This window comes from Marmota monax, unplaced genomic scaffold, assembly GCF_021218885.2.
Source record: "Marmota monax isolate L192 unplaced genomic scaffold, Marmota_monax_Labrador192_F-V1.1 WCK01_AAM20220418_F8-fsc00029, whole genome shotgun sequence".
In the NCBI taxonomy this organism is placed as follows: Eukaryota; Metazoa; Chordata; class Mammalia; order Rodentia; family Sciuridae; genus Marmota; species Marmota monax.
In genome coordinates this window covers 17,383,586-17,411,567 of record NW_026693024.1, presented here as the reverse complement: position 1 = coordinate 17,411,567, position 27,982 = coordinate 17,383,586, and the positions used below count along the sequence as shown (strand labels likewise).

Genomic DNA, 27,982 nt, shown 5'->3' with positions numbered 1-27,982 from the left:
TTTGTTTTCCCTTTTATTCCAGCCAGTCAGGGACTGACACTTTAGTAGATGCTGGGGAACGAAAGCATGTGACATTGTACCCATAAAAGAAAGCAAGAGAGTGGCCAGTGCCTTGGAAGAGGTCTCTGGCCTAGAAACAGCTGTGGCCTGGCACCGGCGCTCAGACTGCTTCGAGGAGGGCGGGGCCAGGTGGTGTGGCGGATTTGTCTAGGTTGAGAGCGGGTTTCCTCACCCCTCTTTCTGCCTAGTTTTGTGCCCATCAGTCCCAACCCTGTGGCCCCACTTTCAGCTTCAGGAGGTGGCAGTGACTGGCTTATTAGCCACGACTCCCAGGATCCTGACTCAGTCCTTCCTGCCCCTGCACACCCCTGCCTCCTTCCCTGCCCAACACACCCCCTTCTTCTCCCAGGCTCAGCTCGGCTGACCTTCTTGCTCTTCATTTGAAATAAAAACATGAGTGGCAGAAACTGACATGCAGGCAGTTCTCTGACCTCACCTGCCTCACAATGTCAACGTTGCTTCTAAATCTTGCTCTCCTCCAACTGGGAGAGCAGGGATGGAGCTTTTAAAAAATGCGGCAGTTTTTCTGTTTTGCATTTTTCAGAACAGCATGCAGTTTTATGTTGCTAAATTGCTGTGAGTGCAAGGCCTGTTCAAGTGCCCATCCAGGATTATTTTAATAAGAAAGTCAACTTACTGAGAAGGAAAGACCTCAATTATTGAGTGCCTCCTCTCCATAAGAATAAGGACATGGTAATTCTCCAGATCTGTGGTTTGGAAAACTTGTAGGATGTTCCAGAGTTTGTCCTGGGACTATCTACCTCTGGCTCCTGCTCCTGCCTGCCCTTGGTGTTCTGAGTTCAGAGTAACTTTTTGGTAAAAGGGACTGGTCTTGGGTGATTCGGTAAGAGGGTGAGAGAAGCCTCAGGAAGCCTGCAGTCATGCAGAAGTTAGGCAGAAAGGGGAATTATAGGAATTAGAGGTTCAGCAAGTCCTCCTTTGTGCGCTCATATTTGCAATCAGTGTCTGTTGGGGTTTCTCCATTAGGGTCGGAGCCTGGATGGGGAGGAGGGCTTGAGAAACAAGTAACCCCTCCTCAGGGCTTCCAGACCATTGCTGTGAAGGTGTTTATTTTCACGTGACCCTCTCTCCCAGCCATCAGTTGTCTTACTGTAAGATATTTAAAAATCCTTCATGAATTCAGAGATGGAAAAAAGAAACTGGAATGTATATAAGGTGAAAGTCAAAAGGGCCGTGCCTCAGGTAAAGATATGGAGGGTCATTTGGCTTACTGGGTGGATTTTGCTGAGTGTCTGCTGAATGCTAGAGAGGGCTCAGGGAAGAGCAGAAGAGGAGCAGGTACTCCAAGTGCACCTGTCCTGTCTGTGTCCTGGCCTGCTTGCCCAGCGGGTTGGGTCACTGGTGCCCTTGCCAGAATTCTTCCCAGACTGAAGGTAGAACCCAGTTTATTACCTGAATATTCTCCTGTCACTTCATCAAATGATGAAACCTCAATTACAAAGGAACTTTTTGTATCTTAGACTTTAGGTTCAAGCTGACATTTAATTTTCTTATTTCTATTAGCCAACACCTTTACCAGAAGCATATTTACAGTTACTTGTCACAGTGGAGAGAATCCTGAGAGCAGGGAATGTTGATGACTTACTGATTGGTTGATTCCTTTCACAAGAGTTATTGTATGAAAATTGTGTAAGGCATTTGACACACACCATTAGAGCTATGGTCAGTTCCAAGTAGAGGGTCACTACTGTGGGTTTCACTGTTTAGCCAGTGGAGATGGTATGTTTTGTATCATTGAAACTTGAGTCTAGCGAGGCTCACTGGTGCATACCTGTAATCCCAGCTACTCAGGAGGCCGAAGTGGGAGGATTGCAAGTTTGAGGCTAGCCTCAGCAACTTAGTGAGACCTTGTCTGAAATTAAAAAGCCGAGAGATCCAGCTCAGAGGCAGAGTGCATTTGTATTCAATCGCTAGTCCTGCAGGGTCAGGGGAGAGGGAGAAAGAAAAATCTGTCTGGTGGCAGACAGATTTATGCAAGTGCAGAAAGGAAATATAACGATTTTTTAAATTGGAATTTTATTTTATTATGTTTACAAGCTATTATACCTCCAAAACATTTTTTTTGAATCATCAGAGTTTTCAAATAATGAACTTGATTTATAAAACTTGATCTGAATAGAACACTCCTGGTGAGAATTGTAACATGCTGTTAATCATTTTATTTCAGAATTTTATTGTTTCTATTGCAAAATTGACACATCTTGATGGTGGAAATGTTTTTGGCAGAGACTTGAAATCTCATTGCATTCATGAAAGCCTTTTTGGTTGTTTTCCATTGAGATCAATGAGAAGTGTTTCCCAAAATATGCTCCAAGATGTTCCTCTCAAAGAAGTCTGTGGTCAAATACGTTGGGAAATGCTGCTGTTGAAATGCTGCATTTACTCAGTGACATCAGAGACATACATCAGCATGGAAAGCTGTGCCGTCAAATAACCCGTATTGGGCTTAGTGCATTTCCCAATTTAATGACATCAGAACTTTTTAGTTGACCTTTGTTAAAATCCCATAGAACTTCAACTTTGTATGAAATGCGGGTCGAGAGGAATATTGTTTTTAAATAAACCATGAGAGGTTGTCTGTGCTTTCTGAAGATTTTTTTGGTTCTGCATCCTAAGCACATGATTGACCTCTGAGCAGCACCCATGGTCCCTCTGAAGTCCTATCTGCTAAGTGAAGGCAGTCTTGCCCCAAAATTGTGGGGCCCTGGTGGTGATCTAAGTAAATTCCACATCTGGATTACGTTTAATTCTCTAAGGCAAAATATTATTTCTGAGTTCTTGTGCTGAGAGGGTGAGATGGAGTGGGGGATGGGGTGATGAAAGCAGTGTAGCATGGCCTCGTTTTTCAAGGGGTTTAAATTTTAAAGATACAGAAGACTTGACTACAAGGCTCCCCAGCTGTGTGTGCCAGCAGGCGCTAAGCTGTTTTGTGGGACATAGGAACCTTGGAGCGTTAGAGGCAGTGAGGGCCAAGTGCTGAGGAATTGACAGAGTTGAGACTTGAACTGGTCTTGAAGAGGTGTCTGAGGGGTCAGGCAGAGCTGGGGGGACAGAAGAGGGTCAGGGGCATACAAGTTGCATGAGCTGTGTGGTAAATACACCTGGTGCAGAGAGATCAACCCGCCTGTCCTGGGAGTGGGGAGGAGCTTCAGTGTCTTGCACAAGTAGTGCCACAGTCAGGGTAGAGTCACATCTGTTCGTTTTCTCTCCAAATCCCGAGACCTGCAAACAAGATTACTTGGTTGGCTTTGAAAATATCAAGTTGTTTTCAGTTTATTTCTTTGGCATACACAGAAAAATCTACTTCCCCTTCCAGAGGTTTGTGCAATTAAAAACAAGGGCTTTTTGGAGAATGAATGAGAGCAGGCAGCCGAGAAGGCTCGGGAGTTACACTTTTTCAAGCAAGTGGCAGTAAAATGTTTGCTAAGGAGTCAGCAACCACACCTGTGCCTTGGGGTCATTCATTCAGGTCTATTTGAAGGAATGTTCTTCTTAGTTCACTAGATAGTTGGTTAGCGGAAACACTGCCTCCTTCCGCAACAGAGCCACACAGGTTTCTCAACAATAGGGATGTGGCTTTGACTGATGTCATCAGAAAAGGGCCACAACATTAAATCTACACCCAGGCAGGGGCACTCCACAGCAGGAGCACAGGCTGAGAGGGTCGAAGTTCTGAGGGAGGCGTTGGTAGCGAGTTCATTTTCGTTTGAACACCTTAGAGTGTGCTTCCACAAACTAGGCAGCTGTGGTGTTCCTGGGCAGCATTATCTTATGGGGCCAGCATTGTCTGTGTGTCTGTCATGGACTTAACTGCCACTCTGGTACATGACTATATTTAATATCGATGGTATGGAATCACATAGGTGTTTACATGAATCATCTGCATCTCTTCCTTTTCCATATTGTTAAGAGGTGAACGTGGGCACATTAACGTTTTTAAGAGTTTACTTATGCAGATAATGCTTCATGAATTGTGCGGCTCCACAGGGGAAGTGGCTTGGGGCTCCACCAAAGAAACACGAGGGGAAAGCATTTGCAGGGTGAACTTGAGGCTGAGCAGAGGAATTACTTGCTTGATTCAAGTTGGAGGAGTTGCCTTATTTGAACTGTCCTGGTTGGAACGTTCCTGGTTAAATAACTAATGCTCAGCCTCTTTCGATTGTCTGGACTTGGTTCATTTTCTAAATGTAGAAGCCCCAGAGCACTGGCACCATCTCCTCCTAGTGGCCTCCTGTTCTTTTTATAGTTTACCTGCATATACGTGAAACCTCGGAACCTTTCATTTTTACATTATAGTATCACATGAGTTTCTATCAAAGAAGAGCAAACTGTATTTGATTATGCTATCAGTACTACTCACACTGGGAAATTTTTTTTTCACAACTACCAAAGATTGATGTTCAACCTCCAGGGATTTGGGTAGTGGACTATGGTTCTGCCTTAGAACCATAGTCCACTTCTGCTCATCACCTGATTGACATCTTAAGAAAGGTGGGCCAGTTAACAAAGCACAGTTGTGATGCCCTCCGCGGCTCTCTCTTCTTTAATGGGACTCCTTGTTCTAAACGAAATGATGACTGCGTGTGGGGAGAAGCAGATGAGCCTCGCGGTTTCCATTTTCCCTGCTACCCAGCCCCCACTCGTTGGTTATAAGCAGTCCTTAAAACACAAAGGACCATCTCAGAATTGTGGTGTTATTACCATATGTTGTGCTTTCGGCGTGAAAGGAGTACCCTTTTAAACTACTTAGAAGGCTGAAATAGGATTAGGTTTTCTAAGAAGAATGAAAAAAGCCTATTAGAATGTCGGGGAAGAAAGGATAATTTTTTTATTGGCAGCTAACAAGATCAATGTGCCGATACTGGCTGCCAACCAGCCCTGCTTCCTGGCTGCTGGTGGCAAGTACTGTGTGGCTCTAGTGTGAAGGACACACACAGGAATTCTGGAGAGCTCCTGGGGATCTAGTTAGCCTGTCCCACCTCCGGTTTATCAGGAAACCTTAAAAGGAAACTAGACAATCAGCCCTCCACACCTGTGGGTTCTGCATTCTCAGATTCAACCACCAACAGATCAAAAATATTCAAGGAAAAAAGTGTGCCTTTTTTTTAAAAATCGTGTCATCATTTGCTAAACAATACAGCATAACAGCTATTTACATAGCATTTAGATTATATTAGGAAAGCTAGAGATGATTTTAATTATACAGGATGCACATAGGTTATATGCAGATATTACACCAGTATGTGTACAGTAGTTGAGCAGCTGTGGATTTTGTATCAACCCCTCATAGATACCTAGGAACGACTGTGTCTTACTGACATGGTGCATGCCGTTTCAGGTGATTGCTTTGTTGTAACCCAAGTGACATTTCCTTCCTTTGTTAGATAAAGCAAGCAAAGTGAGAAAAGTCCTAGTCAAAAATACAGTGCCTAGGCTGGGGTGTAGCTTGGTGGTAGAGCATTTGACTCACAAGCACAAGGTCCTGGGTTCAATCCCCATCCCGGGGACAAAGTGTGTAGTGCGTGAGGTGTTCATTATCCTCCTACCTGCTCTGAGCAGATAGATGCCTGCCAGAGCAGTGTTCCACTTAAGGAAATTTTCTTGGCAAAACCTCAGACTTTGTATACAGAATGAAAATTCCTGACCTTTTTAGAATTAAAAACACTCATGCATTTTTTACTCCAACATCTATAAATATTTATCTCGTCTTAAGGGATAGACACACAAATATGTTGAGACTTGCCGGATACCAGTTATTCTAGACCAAAAAAACCTGAAGACAAAAATTGCGTTCCCATTGTGCTTGTCCAAGATAATGACGTAAGGCCCAACGGCTTGTTTCCTCTTGGCTAACTCGTGGAATTCCAAGAAAATGGCTTTTCAGCTCTGCCACAATAGGAATTTTGTGATTTTTCTCTGCATTTAGAGATGGAGGATGTCCACCTGACTGTGAGGTCAGAGGGCGTTTCCCCTGCTGCTGAGCTCTGCGAGAATTGTCCAGCCCAAGGATGGGGAAAGGTGCCATGCTGGTTTTGCAGGGGCCTTTCTATCTCATGCCTTCTGCCTGGGAAATCTATTGTGTCCCTGTGACACTGTCCCTGTGAGGGTGGAGTAAAGCCCTGGGAAATAGTCATTTCAGTTTATGAATGGTGATGATCACAGTTGACCAAGAATGACATCGGGAGGGCCAAGAACGGGCGTAGGAACCCCCACCTTATAAATCTAAAACCAGTTCCTTGGTTTCGCACACAGGAAAATACTTAGAAGCAAGACAACCTAATATTCTGTGTCTTTGAAAACCTGATCCTCATCCGAGTTCCCTCCAGGTGTGCTTTCAGTGCTTCTGGAGTTATTAACAGGGAAAAATGGTCATTATACAAAGTGTGTGTGTGTGTGTGTGTGTGTGTGTGTGCTTGTTGATGGTGAAAGGGGATAACTGGCTTTTAAGTTTCTGTTCTATTCAGAATTGAAATCAGTGAAGATTATTATTTAGAACCATGCTTTTAAAATGAGAAATACTCTAATATATAATAGTTTGTCAAGGAAAATAATGCATATGTATCAATGCCAATTTTAAGAAAAATGTTAAATGTGAAAACTGATTTAAAAGTTTTGGACAATATACAATGCTCATCCATTGCCATTTCTTAGAATCATTAAAAACGCGTCCCAATGACAGTCTGGATCTGCTCTGTTAAACCAGGACAGGGGAAGTTCATGACGTGTAGGCTGTGTCTGTGAGCAGATTCGAGAGTCCTTTCCTTCAGGCAGGGATGTGTTTGGATGGGCCTCTGAGCCTCAGGAAGTAGAGTGTTTTGCAGATCTGTGACCATGGTGCTGAATTTACCTTCTGTTTTTTCTCTTTCATTGTTTCCCCTGATGTGGCTGCTGTGTTGACCACCCTCTGTATCTCTGCCGCTGAAATTTTTTCTTTCCATCATTAAGGAAACCTCCCAAGGTAAGCTCGGATGTGAAATTGGGCATGTGTACTGGCTTAGTGTGCAGAAATGTAGGGTCTTTAACTCATTGCAGTAACCCACATGTAAGAGCCTGGTGCCGTGGCGCCCTCCTGTAATCCCTTTGAAAGCTGAGGCAAGAGGATCACCCATTCAAGGGCAGCCTAAGACCTAAGGAACTTAGTGAGACCCTGTCTCAAAATAAAATATAGAAGGACTGAGGATGTGTCTCAGTGGTTAAGTGCCCCTCGGTTCAATCCCTAGTTCCAAAAAAACAAAACACATAAACAAACAAACAAAAAATCCAAAAACAAAAATCAACATATGCTACCTACCTGTCTTCTTAGGAAGAAAAAAATAGCATTCTAATTAAAACTAAAGCCATGAGCAGACAACTCATGCTGATAATAGCTCCCAGCTGGAGTGCCTCTCTATGCCACACATTCTCCGTTCTCGGCAGGAGTGCCCTAGTCCTCAGACTGGCCTCTCAGGTGCTTGTTCTGTTTTGTTGATGAGGACAGAGGGTCAGCAAGATTCTCAGGGTGAGTGGGTGGGGACCAGAAGGCAGAAGGACAGAAACAGCATCTCGGAAGGAGAGCGTGTTAATGGTGATATTGACAGGGCAGGCTTTCCTTTCTGTGCCCTGCTAAGAATCGCTAATATCTTCAGAGGTGACCAGCATCTGAGTGATTCAAGGTTGATTTTGTTGCCAGTGAGCATTCTGTTGAGTTTCAGAAGGATACTTGGCACCAAAAATAAGAAGTGTGACCAGAGCCCAGCCCATGATGCTGATGCGGGCCACAGTTCTGGAGATGAGATTAGGACAGGCTATTCCTACACATGATGAGTGGTCAGAGTCTAAGAGTGCTGGATGAGGGCGTGGGATCCAGACAGGCAAGGCTTACTTTCCCTTGAGTTATGAAGGAAAATTCAGTTTATAGCTCTTAGATTATGGAAACCCACTAAAATGCTATTTCATGCTTTGTACTTATTAAAGGCAACTTAGGGGAATTATCTTTGGCATTAAGTCTTTCAACTCCAGCAAGGAAGGTATGCCTTGAACAAATGCTCTGAGATGCATTAAGAAAGAGGAAATGTGTTGTTATAGAAGTATGCACCAGGCAGGCATGCTGTCCAAGTCTGGGGACCAGTATAAATTCTTCCTGAGTTGATAGGAATATTATCCATGAAATTTGCAACCTAGAGAATATCTTTATTTCTGATAGATGCATGCCCCTTATGTAGCCCTTCTTTCCCTTACCACTGGTTCCCAGAAATTTCAAAACATACCATCAATCTCATGATATATTGACTTCTTTCCCCACGGGGGCCGGCGGGGCGGGGGAGCAGGAAAATACTGAACAATTCCATATACTGCTGCTTAGTGAAGAAGAAGAACTGAAATTGAAAAGAGGCACAAAATTGTTTTTGCGAGATCACTATCACGTTACACACAGAAGTGTTCTGGTGACTTTCTAGCCTGTGGCTAGCAACCTCCGTTTTGCTAAGTGTTCTTGTCAAGAGTTTCTAAGAAGTGTCACAAAATTTTCAAGATGAAATTAATGTTCCGTTGTCATGTTAATATAGCTTTTAAATATTTAATACATACAAAATATGTGTATTTTAAGTATATATATGTAGACATGAACTATAAGGCACATCTGGAAAGAATAAAGATCGATTTGAATTCAAATACATGATGCAATAGAATAACATTTAAAATGACACAGAATGTTGCAAACAAACAGGAAAGGAACGATGCTTTTGACCATGCTTATAGAAGAATGGAATTTGTGCTGGTGCTGGTGGTGCATGCCAGTAGCCCCTGCTCCCCAGGAAACTGAGGCAGGAGGATCACTTGAGCCAGGACTTTGAGGCCTGGGCAACACAGACCCCCAACTCAAAAAAATTTTTTTAAAAATTTATTCATGCCAAAATCACATGTGTTTTAAATAATCAGCAAAGACATCAGAAAAGACAGGATTATTTGATCTAACCAATAATTATTCCAGGCAGGGACAGTTGCTGCACAGATTAGACTCAATCCTGGCCTTCTAATGGAGGTAGGAATACATGCCCACGATAATATAAAATCAATTGTATTAAAAGCCACAGAGACAAAATATGTGTGAAATTCATAGGATGAAAGTTCTCGTTCTGACTTTTGCAGTCAGAAATGACAAATTAAGAGCCAGGCACAGTGGTACACATCTGTAATCTCAGCAATTTGGGAGGCTGAAGCAGGAGGATTGCAAGTTCTAGACCAGCCTCAGTAGCTTAGTGCAGCCCTGAGCAATTTTAGCAAGACCCTGTCTCAAAATAAAATAATAAAAGGGCTGAGGGTGTGGCTCAGTGGGTAAGCACCCTTGGGTTCAATCCCCAATACCAAAAAAAAATAAAATAAAATAAAATAAAAAATGACAAATTAGATTAGGTAATCAGTGTCACCTCTCCTACTGGAAGGATTATTAGAAGTAGAGAAATTGTTTAAAAACCTGTGCTTAATGGCACTGGAGATTTTCTAAATTTAGTGAAGAATTACTAGATGAAGTTCTAAAAGGAAGTAAAAATTTGGATGAACATAGTATTTTGGGTTGTGTTTTTCAAAGGAATAAATGATTTCTAGCCACAGCAGTTTTGCCAACAGTTATGTGAGACCCAGGGGGACAGAAGTGTTAGAGTCCATGTCCTGCCAGAGTGGGGTCCTTGGTAATCTCCTTGTTCTTTTGGTTGGTAAAATGGATTGAGATTCAGACTTGGGTTATGAATGAGAAATAAAAGTAAATCAGCCCTCACATGGATTGCCAAGGAGCTGTAAGTTATTTGTGTGATCCAGGAAATCTCACGCTATAAAATTGGATCAAAGTTCATCTAAATTTTCACTTCCTTCTAGAACTTCATCTAGTAATTCTTCACTACCAGATGCAGGTGCCCACAAGTACTGAGAGAAGCAGGTATAACCCTAAGTTATTCAGGATTCCACAAACATTTTTAAAAGTACAGTATCTGGGGCTGGGGTTGTGGCTCAGTGGTAGAGTGCTTGCCTAGCACATGTGAGGCCCTGGGCTCAATCCTCAGCACCACATGAAAATAAGTAAAAATAAATAAATAAATGTATCGTGTTCAACTACAACTAAAAAATACATATTAAAAAGAATAATGTCTGGGACTGAGGGTTTTGCTCAGTGGTAGAGCACTTGCATAGCATACGTGAGACCCTGAGTTCATTCCCCAGCACCCCCCCCCCACACACACACACAAAGAGCAATATCCAGCACAAAACCAAAGATAAAGAAGATGTATGACAAAATAATGTGACATAAAACAAGAGCTAGCAGAAAAATAAAAAGTAGAAATACTTTTTATACTTTACCACAAATGCCTCAAATGTTCAAATGAATAGACACAGACTTTAAAATAGATACATTTATTATGTTTAAGGAGATAAAACAATAGATTGAAGAATGTTCAAGAGAACTCAAAATTATACAAACGTTTGGAAAACAACCCAATAGAAATTCTCAATCCGAAAAACCCAAAATCAAAATTAAGGACTTATTATTAGGGTTTAACAGCAAGTAAATCCAGCTGAAGAAAGAATTAAATAACTGGAAGGTAAGTTGGCAGAAAATATTAAAATGTTAAAACAAATGGTGTGGGAACAACTAGATATCCACATAAAAGAAGTAAACACAAACCTTACATTCCTCATAAAAATTAACTCAAAGTGGATCATAGATCTAAATATAAAATGCAAAAATTATGACACTTCTAGAAGATAACAAAAGAGAAAATGTAGTTGATCCTGGGTTTGGTGATGATCATTTAGACAGAATGTCAAAAGCATGTTCTATGGGAGCAAAACTAATAAGTGGAACTTGATTGAAAGTAAACACTCCTCTGCCAAAGACATTGAGAGAGTGAAAACAATCTACAAACTAAAAAAATTTTGTAAAACACACCTGATAAAGGACTTATATACAATGAACTTTTAAAGCTCAGCAGTAAGAAAACAACAACTTGATTTAAAAATGAGCCAAAGATCTGAATAGACATCTCACCAAAGAAGACTTACAGGTGGCACATAAATGTGTAACAATATGTTCAACATCATAGAGAGAAATGCACATTAAAACAATGAGATGTCACTACCTGCCTATTAAAATGACTAAAATCGAAAAATCTGACAGCATCCAAGCTGGAAGGGTATGGAGCATCGGGAACTCTGGTGAAAGTGACAAGTGACACAGCCGCTGCAGTTTCTTACGGAGCCAGCCGTATTCTCTTCATACAACCCAGCGTCACTTGAGTTATTTACCCAAATGAGATGAAGCATGTCTGTTCAAAATCCCACACAACAGCTTCACTCCTATTTTTTAAAGCCTGGAAGCAACCAAGATGTCCTTCAGTAGGTGCAGGGTAAGCCAACACTAGAACTTCCATGCGATGGAATATTGCTCACTGATAAAAAGGAAATGAGCTCTCTATGTCCATGAACACACATGGAAGGGCCTTAAACGCGTGTGGCTAAGTGAAAGAGCCAGTCTGAAAAGGCTGTACCATGTGCAGTTCCATCTCTGTGATACTCTGGAAAAGGCAAAACTATACACTCATTAAAAAGACCAGTGGTCCCCAAAGTCAGTACCCACAGCTCACGGGACCTGCTCCAGGACTGTTGAACCAACGGAGGAAGAGGAAGAGGACGAAAGGCAGGGAGGCAGCTGGGCCGGCTGGGGCAGGAGGACTCCCACCAGCACAGGAGAAAGAAGGTTCAAGTCCAGCAAGGTTATTAGTCCCTCCGCGATGGATGGAGCCACTTTGCCAGAGACCGGGCTGGAGAAAGCTTGCTGGGCTGAATCCGTCCTCAGGAGGACCCAGCCGCCTGGCTGGCCTGGGCCCTGAGGATCCCTCTGTGCACGTCACCCTGGCCTGACCTGGAAGGGGTAGACTCACCATGTAGATCCTGTTGAGGTTGATTTGTGATCTTTCTTTAAATTTCTTATTTTTTTTAAGAGAGAGAGAATTTTTTGATATTTATTTTTTTTAGTTTTTGGCGGACACAACATCTTTGTATGTGGTGCTGAGGATCGAACCCGGGCGGCACGCATGCCAGGTGAGCGCGCTACCGCTTGAGCCACATCCCCAGCCCCTGATTTGTGATCTTTCCAAGGAACATTCACATAATCTGTTGGAACAGTTGTGGAAATTGTGTCGATAATCATGCGACAATGGCAGATAGTAGCCATCACCAAGCTGTGATGTGCACTTACTTCCTCTGTGATGGGTGAAGATTCAGCAGTTATCTAACAATTGTTCTAAGTGCTCATGGGACTCATCCTGCTGTGGCAGGGGGAAGAGGAGGGAGAGCCACTGACGATGAAGAAGAGATCTGCTAGTTAACAGTGGGGCTGCCGACCGGGCGTGGAGGTGCACACCTGCCAGGTTCTGTTTTCGCGACTAAAAGGCTCAGGGGTCACTCCAGGTAAACTGGGCTGACTGGGCTGCACAAAATAACCCCACAAGAGACAAATACCCTTTTCTTTGGGGTCGCTGTGACGGCCCCTCTGACCTTTAGGGTCCGCAGGAAGAGAGAGCGCGAGAGCATGCGCTGACCCCTTTTATTGAGGAGAAGCTATTCAAATGAGGCAAGGGGTCAGGTTTCAGGGAGCTGAGTCTATATCTTCATGATGTCCACTGACAGCAGGTTGACTGACACCTGGGTAGGCCACACCCAAGGGCACAGTAAGAGAAGGGGACCAAGGCACTTCCATGGAACATTCTATCCTAAACAGGGCAAGGGGTTGGATTACAAAGGAACAGGTGAGCGTAGCTTCACCATGGGGCTGTAGCAAGGCACACCCATGCACGAGACACCGTCCCTCGAACCCAAGAAGGGGTGGGGAAAGCTCTGCCACATTTCTGTGACTGAGCGCCTCACGGCCCAGCTGGGGAGTGTGACTCAGTCACATGCAAGGTTGGTCTCCTACACACACCTGTAATCCCAGCAGCTGGGGAGGCTGAGGCTGGAGGATCACAAGTTCAAGTCCAGCCTCAGCTGGGCTTAGTAAGAGCCTGTCTTAAAATTTAAAAAAAGGGCTGGGGATGTAGCTCAGTTGTTAAGCACCTCTGGGTTCAATCCCCACTACCACACACACACACACACACACACACACACACACACACACATACAATCCTGCTGCTATGGCTGGGTTGAGAATCCTTACACTTCTCTCCAGTATAGGATTCTTTTGTTCCTGAGAGATATGTTTTCTAACTGTTGTATTGGCTTTTAAAAGCTAGACTTAAAACATTTTGTTTAATGTTTTGTGTAATATGCCTGTGTAATATTGCATGCCAAAATGAAAAGGGAAATTTAGACAAAGTTGTGTCGGTATAGGTCGTGTTCACCATATCCCAGGACTTTTCTCTTTGATAAGTATTCCATTTTATGAGGTTGTGCTCCTGCCTGGGGGAACATGTATTTCAGGCAGTGTGCATACCTTTTGATACTTTGACCAAAGGCACGTCCTGCAGTGTTTCTGGGAACGAGTTCTGCTTCCCTTAAGAAGAAGAAGAAAAGGTTTTGGGCCAAACATGGAGATGCCTGCTCCATTCCTCTTCTGTAGTTAAAGACAATAAGGAACCTTTGCCACGTAATTGTCAAGAGTTGAAGTAGGTGTGTCCTTCCTGCTCCCTGTGACTGCAGAAGTAATCCAAGGTTTCTGTCCTAGAGGCCCAAGAGATAGAGGGAAATGGCTGCTCAGTTTATCTACCTTCAGATCAGCTTGGGATTTTGGCAGGAAGTGGCACAGAGGGAGCAGGGGAGATTCTTTGTTGGGTGTAAAGGGTAAGTCAGGGGGTGAGAAGGCAGAGTTTTGAGGAAAATGTAAATATCTGCAAAATCACTTTGTTTAGAATCATTTTAACCCAGTTTATTCATTTTTAAACTCATGATTTTTTTTTTCAATCTTGTGAATTCAATTTTTGATATTTTCCATACTGGGGGATTGAACCCAAGACTCTTTACCACTGAACTACACCCCTAGTCCTTTTTGTTTTTATTTTGAGACAGAGTCTTGAAAGTTGCCCAGGCTGACCCTGAGCCTGTGATCCTGCTGCCACCGCCTCCCCAGTCCCCAGGAGTTTCTGCTCGCCAGAACTCTTCACGCATCGGGGTCCAAGGGGCAGAGGACAGAGCATGATAGAGTCCCAGGACTCCAGAGTACTCCAGCAGGGTTTTTCCTTTCTTTTATTTGTAAGTGGGTTAGGACCTGCTCCACCTCAAGGTGTTTGATCCTGCTCTTATGTGTCTACTTTGTTGACACAATTGGGAGCTGAAGATATTGACAACAGAGCAAAATAAACTTGCTCCTTCCCCAAGGCCTCATCCTCCCGAAGGACGCATCCTTTAAGGAGATTCGCCCTGTACACCCGAAACCTGCCTTTGCAAAACTTGCTCAGAGAGCAAGGGAAGCCCGGCCCAGCTCTGCCTGCTGAGCTGTGGTGGGTTCAGTCTGGTCTCGGTCGTGACTGCCCTCCCTCTCTGTTGCCTCCTCTGTTTTGCTGATTGAATTTCCGACAACAAAGCACCAGGCCTCTCAGGAAGCAAATTCTGGACGTGCGCCATTCAGTGCGGCAGCCGTTTAGCCCCATGTGGATCTGAGGCCTGCGATATGTGGCTGGTGAGAAATGAGATGTGTGGTGAATGTGAAGCCCACGCCAGATTTCTAAAACTTACTCCAGGGGAGAAACTTCGAACGTTAGAGAAATATTTTGGATATACTGGGTTAAGTGAAATGTTATTAAAATCATTCTATCTCTTTACTTCCAATGTGTGTATGGGGACATTTTGAATGACATGTGGCTTGCATCATCTTCCTATTGTTCAGCTACTCGAGAGCAAACCCAGGGCTGGGATCAGAGGTTGTGCCAGCATCTGGCCTTCAGCTCTGCTGTTCCCTCGCCCCTGCCCCTGTACCTGCCCAGGAGGGCCGCAGCCCGTGAACTGCGTGGTACCATAGCCTTGCCGATCTCGTTACTGATCCATTTGAGATTCGTTGAGTAGGCAAACAGTAAATGAGGACTTCTTGCGAGAGGTGTCGGGGAGGTCCTGGGGCTCAAGAGGCAGCTGGACTAAGAGTTTCTGCTCGCCAGAACTCTTAATGCAGTGAGGATGATCACTCATCGAGGTCCAAGGAACAGAGGGCAGATTATGGTAGATGTCCCTGGGCACAACTTCAGTCTGTTGCGACTTCAGAGGAAGAAAGAATTCGTAGCAACTCGGGAACTTCAGGAAGCCTTCCAAGCACAGGCAAGGTTTCCAAGAGCCGAATTTAGGACAGGAATCAAGATGGTAGTAAGGGACAGAAACAAGCCAGTAATTGATGTGTCAGGAATGCACTGCGCACTCTGGTTAGAGTACAAGGCAGGTGAAAGGGACAGTAGTGTCTTAAAAGCTGAGACAGCAGTAGCTTATGGAGGAATTTGGAGTCAGATCTTCAGCTGGTGGGCTATGATTTTTGTATTGAAAAGTTACGTGATCAAAACCGCGCATGCAAGAAATTCGCCTGGCTGCAGGATGCAGGATAGACTGCCGAGTGGAGCCATCTACCTTACAGTAGCTGCTTTGCACTAGCCAGCTTATGCTAGGCGATACAGCAGTAACAACCTTAAACATTCAGTGGCTTGAGACCACAAAAGTCTATTCTCTGTTGTCACATGTCAGCTGAGGTTGACTGTGACTGTGCACCATGTGACTTTAGTCTGGGCTTCAGTCTCAAGGACAGTCCCTGACTAGGACTTGCTATATGATGGGGGTGGGGCACACCAGGTGGTGGCTGAAGGTAAAGCTGTTGCTCAGAACTGCCAGTCAGACTTTGCAACTGATTGGCCAGAGCAAGTCACAGGACCAAGCCTCTTATGAGTAGGGTCAGGAATTATATTCCCCCTCTTTACTCCAGGTACTAAAAGGTCACATGGCAATAGGTGGGAACAGGCGGTCCTCTACGGGACGGCAGTGAGTAATTCGGAACAGTGATATAATTTACCACACTTTGTCCTAAACCACATTTCAAAACATTTCCCAAGTTTTTATTTATTTTTGTAGGTGCTGTTTCTATCTTTGATGTTTCTCCGGGCTTACCTCCCTCTGCTTTCCTTGTGCCTGGCTGTGTCAGAGCCCATGTCTCCCTCATGGCTTTATGCCTATGGCTGCCTCTAGGTGCAGCCAGTGGGGTACCAGGTTCTCGGGTTATGAGTCCCAAAAGGAAAAGATTTCCATCTCCCTATCCAGAACAGCGAAAGCCTCCTGGACCCTGTAGAGTCCTGGAATCATCCCCCACAGAGTGACCTCCGTGACAGCTCCTTCTCGTGTGAGCTGACTGAGAGTCAATATTTACAGCCCCTGAGCTGCCTTCTTTAGGCTCTGGGTACCTGGGGCCTTGGATCAGCCCAGCCTCCTTCTCTCTGGCTGGGTGTGCTGACCTGGTCCAGAAGGGGAGATGGGCTCATGACGGAAGGTCTTGAGTGCATGCCCTGGACCGACCCAGGTATCCTTCATGGTAGGTAATGTCTGGGTGACTGAGTTTTATTTTTTCTTTTATAATGAGCCTCAGTAGCCATTTGTCAGAGATGGTGGGTAGAATAATATAGTATTTGCTTAGACACTTGCCGCTTACCTTTTTGGCTGTTTGTTGAAGAAGGGATATTCTGTGTTTGAAAATATTCACATTACCTTTTGAATGTGCTGGTGGAGAAGCACTTTGAGTAGCTAGATTTTTGAGAAGTAATCAGAGCATGGAAGAATGAGAAATAACCACAGATTGTGCATTTGTGACAGCCCTCAGCTACCGGAGAGACAGATAATGCAAATGCTCAAGGAAGGATTAAACATGAAAGGCGTACGGTATTTGAAAGAGTCAGAATTGAGTCAGTGCTTCGTTGCTTAAGCACCATTAGTTTACATGTACACAGTGTTAAATGGAAGCTCTGTTTTTATAATGTTGTCTAGAATCTGAGAGAACTCTTTCCTGTTTTCAAATTTATAAATGAATACAAGCATGGACGAGTTCTTTGGAGGGAATTTTCTCTGCACATTGAGGACTTCAAACCACATTCCAGAGCAGTAATTTCACAGCATAGTTGCCTGCTGAAGCTGTTGTGAATTCACCGAGTTCAGGATGATGCCAGTTTGCTGTGAATCTCTGAGATGCATTGACACCTTCGCAGTCGGGCAGTGTCGACTGTGTAACCCAAGACATTGTTTGGTTTGTAGATAGAGACATATATAAAGGAAATGACTAATGACATCACAGAAAGACAGCAGTTACTTGACAGATTATCAACAGGAAGGTAGGTCTGTCAATAGAGCTAACTAGCAGCAAGGGTGATGGCCCTGGCGCTCCTTCTCTGTGGCCCTTGGCAGACACGTTCCCACAGGCCAGAGTCTGTGCTGCCTGAGTGATATTTGCCAACAGCCGCGGGTCAGACAGTCCTGAGATGGGCAGGCTTTTGGTGTGGGGCTTCCTGTGTGATTTCAGTCCAGCTTTTCCATGGTGAGTGAAGTGCAGCTCTTCATTGTTAAACGACTCTTCACGTCTCAGATGTTAGGGGAAAGAGATGGAAATGAGACGAGTATTGAAGCATGGCATTAGAAGGGCAATTTCAACAGGAAATGAAACATAGTGCGTTCATTGTCTTGTAAGTGTAGTCTTGCAGATCGACAGTGGAGAAGTAACCACAAAACAGGACATTGACGAACCAGTATCCCTACAACTGGAGAAAGGGGGATTTGCAGGGAGATCTCTGCAGAGCTTTCCAAGTGGAGAGTGGGAGAGCGAGCAGCAAGGGGCAGCTGGGTCCGCAGATGGGGACAGTGGGCCCCTTGTTCAGAGAGGATGGAGACAGTGTAGAGGAGAGAGATGCTCCTTCACAGAGCAGGGCAAGGCCTCAGGGCAGACGCATCCCCCAGGGAAGCCCCTTGAATTTTGGATTCAGGAGCCGGGAAGTACGTGTGTTGCATGGATATTTTGATGCAGAACTAAACAGTCTGTAACAACTCTTCTTTTTTCTTTGCCAGTTCACTTTTCTCTGTGTATTTAATCCAGTAAATACAGAGCACCTACCTACTGTGTCCTGCACAGTCGCTGGCTCAGGAAACCTCCCAGCTGGGTGAGCGGGCGAAGCCCTTAGGCTGGTGGTGCCTAAGGAATGCCTGCGGGCGGCGGCTGTGGAGGAGGCCTGGCGGTTGATGTTAGTGTGGGTAGGGGTGCAGGCGCCCCCTGAGCTGAGCTCCGTGCCCAGGATTGTATTAGGCGTTTTGCTTAAGTTCCCACAATCCCCTCTTCTTGTGCTGCGTGCACTTCTCCAGGTCGGTAAGTGTGTATTGGGTGGTGCAGCTGTTGGCCAAGGTAGCACATAGAAGGGGAGAATTACTCGACAGCGGAAGTCAAAGAGGTGTTGGAGGAGGTGGCGTTTGGAAAACAAGTTTTTGTCCTCTAGGAACTAATACAAGGTACAAGGGTGAGGTACGCCTCGCTGGCCAGGGAGGTGACAGGTAGAAGAAAGGGATTACAGAAGAAAGGGATTGCACAGTTCTCCAGTTTCTCATTTTCTCCTTCAGCGTCTCACTGCGCTCAGTATACCTGGAGGAGTTCGTGGTCAGTGGTGGAGCCCACTGACCTGTGGGGGTGGCTGACCAGAGAGACATATTCAGATGAATGGGCGGCTTGCGCCTGTGTTTTGGGCAAAGCACTGAGACCTAGTGAACACAAATACTGACTAGAGGGGACACCAGTCTTTTCACTGTGTAGCAGAAGTGACCTCTTCAAGTCTGGCCAGGCCCCTGAGGATTTGCACTCACTGCTCTGTGCTGTTATTTGAAGCAGTGATTATATGTGAAAATACAGTTTTACAGGATTAATTCAGAGGTAATTCATCAGCAAGTTCCTCTAAGGTGTAAATTCTCAGAGTACTTCTGTTTGGCATAATAGTGAAAGATTAGGAAAACCAAGACTTTGTCCTCTAGGAACTAATAACGTAGAACAAAGGGAATCTTACGTAGATGTGTACATATACACACACGTTCACACACACATGAAATCTTGTCAGGCAGGTATGGGATCCAGAGTAATAAGAAGCAGTATCCTTAAATAAAGTTTTCATAAGGGAGTGACATTTGAGAGGACATCGGAAGAGTTTAATGAAGAAAGCAGTTGACACAGGGTGGGCTTTGACTCATTGCAGAAATCTGATGTGTTTATTCAAAGTGTTTCTTCACATCAAATGAAGCTATATGGACCTGAGTATTAGCTTAACCACACTGTGCCTGGGAAGATGTGGGAGGTACTGAAGTAGCTTTAGAAACAACATGTGCATCTTCAGGAATAATGCTTTGCTGTTTTGTCTTCCTCGCTAGATCGCAAGCAACTAGAGGACACGAAACATAACTAGGAACATCTCTGAGTTCCCTCTAGCAAAAAAAAAAAAAAAAAAAACAAAAAAACCGAAAGAGGTGGCAAGCGGGTGTTTGCAGATTGCTTTCTAGAAGAAGAATTTTGCAGGTTGAGAACACAGGAAAGCACAGAGCTAGGAAGGGATTCTTGGAAGGGCACAGAGGTGACACCATTGGAAGTGTCTTCGCTTTTGTTTTTTAGGGACCAGAAAAACAATTATAGGTGATGTTCCTTAGAATGCCCGTGCCTTCTACTCCTCCAGGAAACATAGAAGATACTGCTTCCATATATTTAAACTGTAAATTGAATTTTGCTGAAAAGAGTGGAATTTGACTCTGGTGCATCCTGCTCGTGAGTGCTGGGGCTCCATTGCCACAGAGTGTCACTCAACACGTGTCTTATTAAATGCTGTTTTGGTAACTTTACTAGATGTTCAGTGGTTCACATGCATGCTCACGTTGTTAAGAGGCAGGCAGAGGTGCAGCAGGTGTGTGGCAAGCTCCAGGGAATTAAACGCTGGCCAGAGCCTTCACCTGAGTGGAGGCAGCAGCGGGATTCTGAGACGGTGGGGTGGAATTTTGTTGAAAACAAGGACAACAGTGGCTCTCAGGTTGTAAGGAGGACTGGAGAACAGCTGTAGCTCTGGCTCTTTTGCTAGTTGGGGAGGTGTGAAGCCCTTTACAGAAAGTGTTCTAGGGTGATGGTGGGGTTGCTGGGGGTGGGGCTCAGAGCAAAAGCTCTCGCCTAGCGTTCGTGAGGCACTGGGTTCGATCCTCAGCACCACATAAAAACTAAGTAAAGGTGTTGTGTCCACCTGCAACTAAAGAATAGATGTTTAAAAAGAAAGTGTTCTCCAATGTTGGTCGGTGTGGGTGAATTATAAAACTTAGATGTGATTTCCAGTTTGATTTTTTCATTAGTCGTATGCATTAAGAAATCCTCCGTCTCTCACTGTCCAGTCCAGATGCTAGTGACTTGTAATGAATAACTAAATAGATATTGAGGAATTCCAATGAAATGAGTTAGAGTCTTAAAATAACACGTTTCTCTAATATAATGTGGTGACTTTGGAAAAAAATTCTTGAAGTGAAAAAAAAGGAATAACTCATAAAAAACCGATTTTATGTCTTTTGAAATGTCAATGGATGTTGAATTAGAAAATCAAGACTACCGTAAGACCTGAGAAAATCATGTCTCCTTATGTGTCATTCATGTGTCATTCAATTCTAATTAAATTTTGGCTATGAAAAAAAAAAAGGATTATCATTTGTGAATAATTTAGTGTACCAACAAGATTGCAAGGAAATGATCAGACTGCCTAAGACAAAGAAGTTTTCCAAAACATCTTTAAAATTGCGCTAGAATTGGTCGTGACAAGTGATTTTTCTCGTGACAGTCACTTGCCATAATTCCTGGGCAGAGTACAGACTGTGCGTGATGGGGCCGTACTTGCTTGTCCACTGCAACCAGGGCGTGATGGTGCCAGAGAGGACCCCAGTGCTGATCTAGTGACTGAACCCATGTTTGACCATCCAAGGAACCCAATCCCCCAAAACTTACATCTGAAAGTCCATCCTGTGTCTTGCACTTGTGCTTATTCACAGAGTTCGCACATGTGTTCCATGCTCTTTTCTGTGTTATTAGTTGAAATATATATATATATATATATATATATACACACACACATACATACAGGGCTGGGGCTGGGGCTGGGGCTCAGTGGCACAGCGCTTGCCTGGCATGTGTGAGGCACTGGGTTCGATTCTCAGCACTGCATATAAATAAATGAATAAAATAAAAGTTCATCAACATCTAAAAAATATTTAAAAAGAAAAAAGAATAGAAAAATATATACACAGTGACTGGTCTGGACAGGACGTTGTCAGGCATGGTGAGGTACACAGACCACAAAGTAGCTCACCATTAGAGTGGGACCCACATAGCTGAGGCACAGAAGGGACCCTGTGTGCATGAGTGCCACAGGAGCTACAAAGTGCCGTCTCAGGCCTCATGTGGAAGTAAGGTTGGGAATTACTACTAGTTGAAGAGTTTTAAAAAAAAAAAAAAAAAAGATTTTTCTTAATTATTTACTTTGAGGAGTTTTAGGGAAATAACTCACATCCCCAGGCTTTGGCTTGCTTTCTTATAAACACTAAAATAATAACCTATATGACTTGACTGGTTTGAGGGATTGCCAGGCTAAAATGCCTGTTTTCAGGAATTTTGAAATTCAAGACATCCTCAGCTAGAGAGGTTGATATTTGGCCCACAAAGAACAGTTGCCTTCTCATACATTGGGGTCCTTTGTGGGTTTTTAATATTTGGATTTTATGCAGCACAGGCTTAAAATGAAATTTTCATCTTTTTATTAGAAAAAGCAACTTTAAGCAATCAACTGTTAGAAAAAAAGGAAATTGTCACAGAATTGGCAATGATTCCTACAGGAAGACCCACAGCATCTGGGGTGGATTTCATTTCATTTTAAACAGCCTCACCGCAAACATAAATCCAGAGCTCTCTAATCGTCAGTATCCAGTTAGTCATGGAGCCCGGGGTAGTGGTTCACACCTGGAGTCCCAGCAACTTGGGAGGCTGATGCAGGAGGATCTCAAGTTTGAGGCCAGCAATTTAGAGAGGTCCTCTCATAAAAATAAAAAGGGCTGGGATGTAGCTCAGTGATCGCATGCTTCTGGGTTCAATCCCTAATACCACACCACAAAAGATTAAGATAGGCAGGCATGGAAACTTAATATATGGGAAATAAATAATTATTTTTCTCTCATCACTCCCTCTCCCCACCCCCCTCTCTTTCTCTTTCTCTTTGTGTTACAAGGGGTCCTGCTAAGTTTCCCAAGGTGACCTTGAACTTGAGGTCCTCCTGCCTCAGCCTCCCCAGTCACTGGGTTTTCAGGTGTGCACCACTACACTTGGATGATTAATCTCCTTTTACATAAGCAACTAATAAATAAATTCATTGAGATTCCCGAGAGCAACAGTATAAAGATACTTAAATATTGGAAAGTAGCCTCTGTTGACCATTTCAAGTAAAGTAAGGGTAGTTGGCGTGGGTCAAAGGGACAGGAAAAGGCCCTGGGATGACAGGTATTACAAGGTCCATTAAAGGGAGGTTGTGGGGACTCCTTTTCTGGAAGACAGATCTGCATCCCCTGGGAGAAGGGTTGAAGCTCAGTCCTGCTCAAGGCAGGACGTTTAGCTGGACTATGCCTGGGTGGTAGAAAAGCCAGGAATGTAGTCAGTGTTCCGCCGTCCGTTGGCCAAACAGTTGTTTCATACTGTTCATTTGAACTTGGGTATCATAAGGCCAGAGTGAATGTTTGTGTAGGTATCCAAACTGAATTTGAATCTGGGGTTCATGATGTCAATTGGATGCAGTTTTATAATTAAGTCAGTTGTAAAAGCATTAAAATAAAGTAGGTGGAGTGGTGAAATCGTGGGAGTGTAATTCAGTCTTTTGTGACGTAAAACACTTTGCTTCCTTGCAAAGTTTTGGTGCCATTGATCATTAGACAAATAATAATTCTAAAGCAACTACTATGAGCAGTGCAGACTTCAAAGATGAGTTAGATATGGCTCCTGCCCCCATAAGGGCCATATTGAGAAACACTAGTTTTAAGGCATGTAATATGTATTCCCCGCAAAAGGGTATCTTCACCAAACCAGGGAAATCGAAACAGCCCAACCATCAAATGGGTTTTCTTTACTGGTGAACTTTTCAGAGCTCTTAATGTTAAGAACTGCATTGAGAATCTCCAACAGAGTAACATGTGCACCATTTCTGATGAGTTAATGTTTTTTCCCATGGACTATCCCACGAAACGACCACTCCTTGGAACACACTTTGGGCAACAGTGCTCTGAGCATTTGATAATGATGCTGGAACCCAGGTGGTGGTACTGTGCGTGGAAATGGTGGTTGGGAGGGAGAAGCATCAGTTGCCCTGGTGTACAGTAGACGCTCAGTAGCTATTTGGGAAGTTAACACATGCAAAGGTGAATTATCCAGGACGGGGGGTGTGGGGAGTTTTTAGCTTCACTATGGAGAAACAATTGGTTTAAATGAACGTTTATCATTGTAGTCTTACTTAAGAAGCCTGGAAATATCCAGCCAAAGGTTTTAGCAGACACTAGGACTACACTTGGAAGAGAGTTATTGGAGTTTTTTGTTTTTTTTAGTGTGTGTGTGTGTGTGTGTGTGTGTGTGTATTAAATCTGGCTAAGGTGTCTGGGTTTTGGATTCTGGACATGCAGTTATATTCACATACCAGTTACTCTCCTATGGGAAGGGATGTTGAGCGGCACCTCACCGGCTACGGTGTCCAGGAGATGCAGCGGGCACCTGCTCATCTTCAATAGTGTATTATTATTGTCATCATCATTATTATTATTTGAAGCCAGATTTACTCATAAAGAGTTAATTTTCAAGTTTGATGTTTTTTCTCCCACTCAGGTATTTGCCTTTGATTATTGCTTTTGGTCCATGGATGAGTCTAACACCTCAAAATATGCCGGTAAGTGGGCCCTTGCACCTGGTCCTCTGGCCTTTCTTCCCTCCTATCTGTTTTCTCTAATGATGTCTGGAATTTTGTTCCCCCATATGATTCACACCTACTCTTTCAAATTCTAGCACTCGGGCTTAGAAGGCAGTAGATCTGTTTTCAAGCCCAGGCTTTGCCCTGCACTTGCCTAGCAGCCTTGGAGGTAAACGTCCAGTTCGTCACCTGTAAAGGGGCAGCACTGTCTTCAGCACTGGGGATAACAGGGAGCCACCGTGGGTGCTCCGTGGTGGGTTTCACCGACACTGGCTTTCAGCAACCCCTGCCCTCTCTGCGTGTGTGGGCAAAGCACAGGGGCTGCTGGTTTCCTGGACCCACTCAGGTCCCAAGCGATGCAGTCCCTCCCTGGTCACAGGGACAGAATTCCATGCTCCTCAGGGAAAGGCTGCCCCAACTCCACTTGCACAGCCATTGACGTGTTCATCCCATTCCATGTGGCACTCCTGCCTGCTGCTGTGTTACACGACTGGTGACCCTGGTGAATCTTGGCCCTGCTAGGCATCCGTCACATTTGCTTTAATTAGGGAGGGAAGCATTTGTTTTGGTGAAGAAAGTCATTGGCTCCTTTCCTTCTAATTGTGTCCGTAACTATTTTTATGTAACTTTTAATTGACAGAGGTTGCATCTATTTTTCACTTACCGCATGATGTTTTGAAATATATATATATATATATATATATGTAGTGAGGAACACCTAAATCAAGGTGACTATGATTCTCTCACATATTTTCCTTGTCACCTAAAGCAAACTTGTTGAGAAATTATTTGACGTATAATATTTTCAAATATTACTCATCACGAACCAGGAAGATTCCTTCTGTTAGCCTGTCCAAACTTCATTCCTGCAATTTCAGCAATGTATTTTATTAAAACAGGTGACTAGTGCTTAATGTTGGTTGTGATTGTCTTTTTTTTTTTTTTTAAATCATCCTTTTGGGATTTTAGATAATGAATTCTATAGAGTGTGGAGTCTTGACTGGTAGCACTATGTGTATTTTTGTTCTGGATGTGTGCTTTTAGATTTAAATCGACTCAAGTAAAATATTTCCTACAGTTGCAGAGACAAATGGGGGCAAGTGCTATAGTCTCGCAGAGCCCAGTGTCTCTCCCTGTCCAGTTGCGGTTGTCCACGATGCGGCCAGACAACTCTGCCTCGGCTGGAGCTTCTCCTGTGCAGTCCCCACATACTTTCCAGGGACACATCTATACTCCTTGGACTGCACTGAAGGTTCTTGGTCAGATAGGCCCAGCCTGCCCTCCCACACTCTGGTTTGTGACCTCCCACCACCAGTCTGTGCCTCAGCCTGGCCTCTCGTGTCAGTTCCTCTCATACAACCAGGAAGCCAGAACACCTCAGAATAATCCCTGAAGGATTCATGAAACCCCTGCTGTGCATGGAGCCCAGGGAGCCCTTGAGAAGTCTAAAGATATTTTTAGATAATATTGAAACTCTGCATTTTATAGGTTTTAAGCACCATGGAAAATCCAAAGAGAGATTGAATACGGACAGGTGGAAATTTACAGGGAAACCATCATGAGGGGACTGACACTGAGTATAAAGGCTAAGCTGAGGAGGAAAACTGAGAAGTATCTGAGGGGCTGTGACGTCAGCCTGATTTAGCCTTTCCACCCTGTACTCTGCTTCTCTGCATAATCATCGTCACTGTATGATGTATAGTCACAAGTGTCCATGCATCCTAATCTTGCACCCAAGACAGTTTAGTTATAGCTGATTTTTAAGTAATACTGACATGATTTCTTTTTCTGGAAAAGCTTCACCTAATGGTCACTCTCCACTTTTTTTTTTTTTTTTTTTTGCAAAAAATTGGGCATAAAAATCTTCAATGATCATGTGGTAAAATAAGGCATGCGTATTATGTTGGGCACCATAAATATGTAAAATTTTTACTTAGCAATTTAAAAAGGAAAAGTGAAACGTAAAGCTCAGTCAAAGGCAGGTGCAGAAGGCACCAGGTGAGGAGGTGACGTGGGATCCAGGCAGGCTCCGCGACTTGGAGATCAGACCCGGTTTGCATCTCAGGGCTTGTGCTTTGATTCTCTTGGACGATGAATTTCTTGGAGCTACCATTTCTTTTCTGTAAGATGAAAATGACTGCACCTGGGTCATAAGGTCGTGGTCGTGGTAAATAGGTGGCTTTGCTTGCTGTTTAGTGGAGGTACCCATAAATGATACTTCATCCCACTTTTCCATAAGGGAAGATGTAAAAAATGGGCTAAGCAGAAGCTGCATGGGGGGGGGGGATGCCATGGGAGACCTATTTGTACATGTTGATCGAGGCCAGATAACAGGAAGTCCTGAAAGCTAAACTAAGAAGATGGTACTGATAAGGTAAAAACACAAGGGCTGTTGGAGCCATGCGGTTAGAATCATGCTTCAGGAAGATAGTCTTCTTTCTTTTCTGCACCCATTGGAATCACATCTTCCACGGTGGCCCACAGAGGCCACGTCAGCCTTCTGCAATGGGTCATTCATGTCCCAGCATAGAGGACAAACCTTTTCTTTTCTTTTCTTTTAACTAGATGTAACTTCCTTAAGTACAGCTGATAAAATTCAATGGCGGGACTTAAAAGATCTCTGTAGCGCTTCATTACAAATAGCATGTTTGGGAATACGTCAAAAGACAGAGATGATTTCTCATGGGCTGAGAGCCTACATCTTACTGAATTTTTAACTATAGGATCACATCGATATTATGTTTCAGTTAAACCTGAACGAGGGTTTCTTGGCTCATAGAGAGAGAGAGACCCTTTGTATATTAACCAGAAAGTGAGATTCTTGGTTGCGTGTCGCTCAAGTGTTCATCCGCCATAAATGCTCTGTCTAGTAAACGCACTAATAGTAGGTCAGTTGTTGGGTTTTCATACTAATTCGATTTTCCTTTTTTCCTTCATTTAAAAAGAATTCAGTTTTTAGCAGTGAATAGACACATTAAGATAGAAGCTTCCATTCTCTGGTGGGAAACGGAGGAAACGGAAGGGGGAGCCCACATTTCCTGAAACCAACCTATTTGCCAGGCTCCCTGGATAATGGCATCATTGATATCGAACCCGGCCTCTCAAAGCCGCTCTCAAAACTGGGGAGGGAGAGGATGAGCGAGTGGACTGGGAGGGCCGGGGGAGGCCGGGGGAGGCCGGGGGGCGGGGGGGCGAGAGCTCTCCACGTTCATGTGGTGTGTGGAAATGCCGTGTTCCCGACCGTGCTGTTGGTTAAAAGCTAGAGCAAGAGCCTCTCCTCCGGTCTTCTCCATGCAGAAGCACACAGTCCCCTACTGCGTGGAGCCACCAAGGAAATGGGCTTTTACACCAGACTGTGTGGTCAGTCCCGGCCCCACGCCCTCTGTCAGCGTGAGGCACTGCCTCTCGCTGAGCTCTGCTTCCCGGTACGGTAACTGGAGGTAACAAGGCAATCTCCAGCGCATGGTCGCCCTCCCTTGATGTGCATTATCGTCTTTATCGTCGTCTCATTGTGACAGTAGTAGCATCCGTACTTTGGAAAGAAAGAGATTTAATGAGACCTGGTTTTATCACAAGCTGCTAGACTTTGGGCAAGATAACCTTTGCGGGTCTCTTTCTTCATCTGTGACCAGAGAAGATACTGGTCTGGTATGATCTTAGATCCCTTCCAGCTTTCTGATTTAAAAAAAAAGAAAGAAACACATCAGAAATGGGCTCAGTGGCACATGCCTGTAATCCCAGTGACTCAGGAGGATCATAAATTCAAGGCCAACCTCAGCAACTTAGAAAGACCCTGTTGCAAAAAAATAAAAAAGGGCTGGGGATGTAGCTCGGTGGTAAAGTACTCCTGAGTTCAATCCCAGTACCAAAAAAAGGCGCGGGGTGCAGGGGGGACATTTTATGCAGACTGTCCAGCTGCGCCAGCGGACTTCTCAGAAGCAAAT

The 27,982-nt window shown here is 44.2% G+C and overlaps 1 protein-coding gene across 1 annotated transcript in view; it reads left to right on the top strand.

Moving 5' to 3' along the window:
* Positions 1 to 27,982, top strand: part of Kif13a (kinesin family member 13A) — a 178,209-nt gene that overhangs the window by 59,638 nt on the left and 90,589 nt on the right. The window contains 2 exon segments of the mRNA XM_046453375.2: positions 7,027 to 7,039; positions 23,957 to 24,017. Of these exon segments, the coding sequence (XP_046309331.1) occupies positions 7,027 to 7,039; positions 23,957 to 24,017 (74 nt within the window).